Source organism: Triticum dicoccoides, chromosome 1A, assembly GCF_002162155.2.
Source record: "Triticum dicoccoides isolate Atlit2015 ecotype Zavitan chromosome 1A, WEW_v2.0, whole genome shotgun sequence".
In the NCBI taxonomy this organism is placed as follows: domain Eukaryota; kingdom Viridiplantae; phylum Streptophyta; class Magnoliopsida; order Poales; family Poaceae; genus Triticum; species Triticum dicoccoides.
Genome location: NC_041380.1, coordinates 515,356,615 through 515,359,820, shown reverse-complemented (window position 1 = coordinate 515,359,820; position 3,206 = coordinate 515,356,615). Strand labels below are relative to the sequence as shown.

The window sequence follows — 3,206 nt, the reverse complement described above, 5'->3', positions numbered from 1 at the left end:
CACCACCACCACCTTCCTTGAGAAAGAGATAGATCAGAGTCGTCGCAAGTTGTGTCTTTAATGTTTATTGTTGAACTTGCCTGGTTGGCTGTTTGTTTGGGATGTTTGAATCTGTGGCCTGGTGGCTTTATAAAAAGAGATTGGCGCCAACCAGTCGGGAACGCACCTCCTGTATGGGATTCCAGACGTCCATTAAGAATTCTTCCTTCGCCAGATCAAGTTGCCCAAAAACATCATCTAAATCGTCCGGGTTGCAAGCCCCAGAGTCGCCGATCGCTCATCCGAAGGAGCCATAGCGAATAAGAAGCTAGCGACGTTGAACTCCGTGGAGGCGAGTTTCATCGAGAGGAGGTCAAAACACCTCGTTGGCCCCGATATTTAGTTGGTTCGAGTCAGGTCATAATGTTAAGGGACTGCGAAATAAACTTGAGAATTATGTTAATTCTAGCAATGAACTCAATTTTCTCCTGGAAAGAATCTGTCCTCTTTGCTCCTTTTTTTTTCCTGAGCGGCAGTTTGAGCTGTGTTTTTCGCAATGCATTACTTGCCATGGGAAAAATGTTCGCTCTTGAGATGGGAAAAATGTTTTTTGTGGCTAATGTTGCTGCATTTTTTTGGAGGAGGCCAGGCGCTGAGATTAAGTACAAAATCAGGCAAGTTCCATCCAAACAGTGGAAGGCAAACAAAAGAAAAAACTGGATAACTGTAACAAACACAAACTGAACCAAGACCACCGAGAGAACATGAACAAGAATACTTTGAATTCGATTCAAACTAGTATGAATTGTTGTTGTTACACTCAGAGTAAGTAAACCCAGCTCTCTTGATTCGAAAGCCAAGCAAATCGCTAAAATATATGATATGAATGAACTCAATATAATTGTTGTTTACACCCTGGTGTATCATATCAGACAGTAACACAGTAAGTAACCAAGCTTTCAAGATCGAAAGCCGAGCAGCAATTCCTAAAGCAGACTAGGCCAGGCGCTGAGGAGCGGCCACTGCTGGGGCGCGCAGGGACACACGCCCGTACTGCTCACACGAGTACTTCTTGTAGATGGCCTTGAGCTTGCTGTCCGGAGCAGCTGCGTGTGCCATGACCAGCATCTTTGCAGGCTCCCTGAAAACCAACAAACAGATAGAATTTCCATTCAGCAAAGTTGATCAGGCAGGTACAACAGAGGGACAGGTGAATGGATCACTCACAGGAGCTGCGGTTCAGCGAATCCGGTGTGGTGCTTGAGGGTTTCAGTCCAGATGGGGCTTCTTTTCAGCGTGCACCGGGCAGCGTACACGGCAGAAGCTGCCACCAGCGAGGGGCGCACCGTCACCAGGCCGTACTCCATGAGCGCCAATTCGGCGAAGAAGAAGATCATATGTTCAAGCTGCGTTCAACAACAAGAACAGGAGGAAACGAAATTCAGCATACGCACGACGCAAATTCCATGGCACATGCAACTTCAGAGATTCAGAATCAAAATGCAGCTGGTCTTTTAATCTTTTTACCTCCTTGTCGCTCCCGGCGGCCTTGGCGAACCGCACCAGGAAGACGTACGGGGTGGGGACGGTGAGGTTCCACGCCATGCTGTTCAGGATATTCTTCTCCATGGACAGGATCTGCTGCCTCGAGTAGGAGTTATCGGCGATGGATATGAAGTCGTTTACCTGCAGACAGACACTTCAGATTCAGCGTTCGTTCACAGGCAGACAAGAACAGATTGAGGCAGCTACTGGAAACGAACACCGATCGATGGATGCAAAGGGGGTGAGAGAAAGGGTTTGGCCATATACCTCAGGGGCCCAGATCTCCTCGTACTTGCAGGCGATGAGCATGGCCGCGATGCCGACGAGCTGCAGCTCCCGCCGCGGCACCGCCTGCAGGGACAGGAAGCGATCGATGACGTAGATCGTCAGGTACATGCTCTCGGGCATGAGCTCGAACTTGTGGGTGACTTCCACTAGCCAATCTGTCAGGATAGCCCTCATCTTGGGGTTGATCTCAGTCTGGCTGCCCATGTAATCTATCGGCCGCCACTCGTGCTGCAACACAACACAGATTGGTGAACATCGTCAGAACAGTTGCTTGCAGAAATCCTGAAGTGGGGGAAGGTTCGCGGTTATACCTGTGCCTCCTTGTAGTATTTGTAGATGTCGCCGATGTAGTCGACGACGGCAAGCTCGTTGTCGCCGTCGAGCTTGTCAATATCGTCGATTGAGGCCTCCTGCCATTCACAAGAAGACGCGAGCAGAGTTAAGGCACTACTGGGATGGGCAGTAAGAACAGAGACAGAGAGAGGTGTTGGTTGGATGGGCCGGGTCGCTCACCTTGGACCGATGGTTGAGCACGGTCGTGAGGGTGTGGACGACCTTCTTCCTCGAGGTCTTGGGGGCAGAGACCTCTGATGGCTTCCTGGTTTCGTCGGAGCCGGTGACGATCTTGGCGGCTGCCGGCTCAGGGCGAGGGACGGCGGCGGGCTTGACAGGGACCTTCTTGGCCACCGGCTTCGGCGCGGCCCGCGCTGCTGGAGGAACAGCTACGCCGTTCTGCAAACCACGAAAAGAAATCGATTCAGATTAGAATCCATCATCAAGAAATCGCTTTCGAAATCCATCATCAAGAAATTGCCTTCGAGGCAAGGCGTGCAGGATCGGAAAGGGGGCTCGGCTCGTGTCCGTACCTTTGATGGCTCGGCCTGGGCCTTCTTCAGAAGCTGAGCGCCGAAGCTCCTGGTGATCGGGCGATTGATCCCCGCCGGCAGCTGGATCTTGCTGTTGCAGCGAACAAGAACGGATTCAGTTCAGGACAGAGAACGGGAGAAAGAAAAGCAGGACGGGATTCGATCCTTGCGCTGATTGATTTCCTTACCCGTCGAGGACGTGGGCGTGGACGACGTTGCCGATGTCCCCTAGCGCCCGCCTGTTTCCTCCGGGAGCGGGGCGGCCGGCGGCGGCGCCCTTCTGCTTCCCTGCGGCACCTGGACATCACGAAAGATAAACATGAGTAAAGATCAAGGAATCGCTTGTTTGACACACGGATCGGGCAAGAAACTCGCACGCATCAGACTGCGCTGGTTGTAAACACAACTAAAAATCCGATCTTGGCGGATCAGACTCGCGAGACGAGCAGATCAAGAACTCGAACGAAACAAGCCGCAAGAAACCTAGCGGTGCAGGAGTCGTTCCCGACGCGGCGCGGCGAGAAAGGG

The 3,206-nt window shown here is 52.1% G+C and overlaps 1 protein-coding gene across 1 annotated transcript in view; it reads right to left on the bottom strand.

Moving 5' to 3' along the window:
* Nucleotides 1-809: 809 nt before the first annotated feature.
* The window catches only part of LOC119354378 (cyclin-B1-5-like), a 4,024-nt gene continuing 1,627 nt past the window's right edge, over nucleotides 810-3,206 (bottom strand). The window contains exons 2-9 of the mRNA XM_037621110.1: nucleotides 2,867-2,975; nucleotides 2,679-2,769; nucleotides 2,326-2,544; nucleotides 2,124-2,222; nucleotides 1,792-2,040; nucleotides 1,507-1,665; nucleotides 1,207-1,385; nucleotides 810-1,120 (exon numbers count right to left, since the gene is read on the bottom strand). Coding sequence (XP_037477007.1) covers nucleotides 976-1,120; nucleotides 1,207-1,385; nucleotides 1,507-1,665; nucleotides 1,792-2,040; nucleotides 2,124-2,222; nucleotides 2,326-2,544; nucleotides 2,679-2,769; nucleotides 2,867-2,975 — 1,250 coding nt within the window. The 3' untranslated portion in view covers nucleotides 810-975. The remainder of the gene's footprint in view (nucleotides 1,121-1,206; nucleotides 1,386-1,506; nucleotides 1,666-1,791; nucleotides 2,041-2,123; nucleotides 2,223-2,325; nucleotides 2,545-2,678; nucleotides 2,770-2,866; nucleotides 2,976-3,206) is intronic.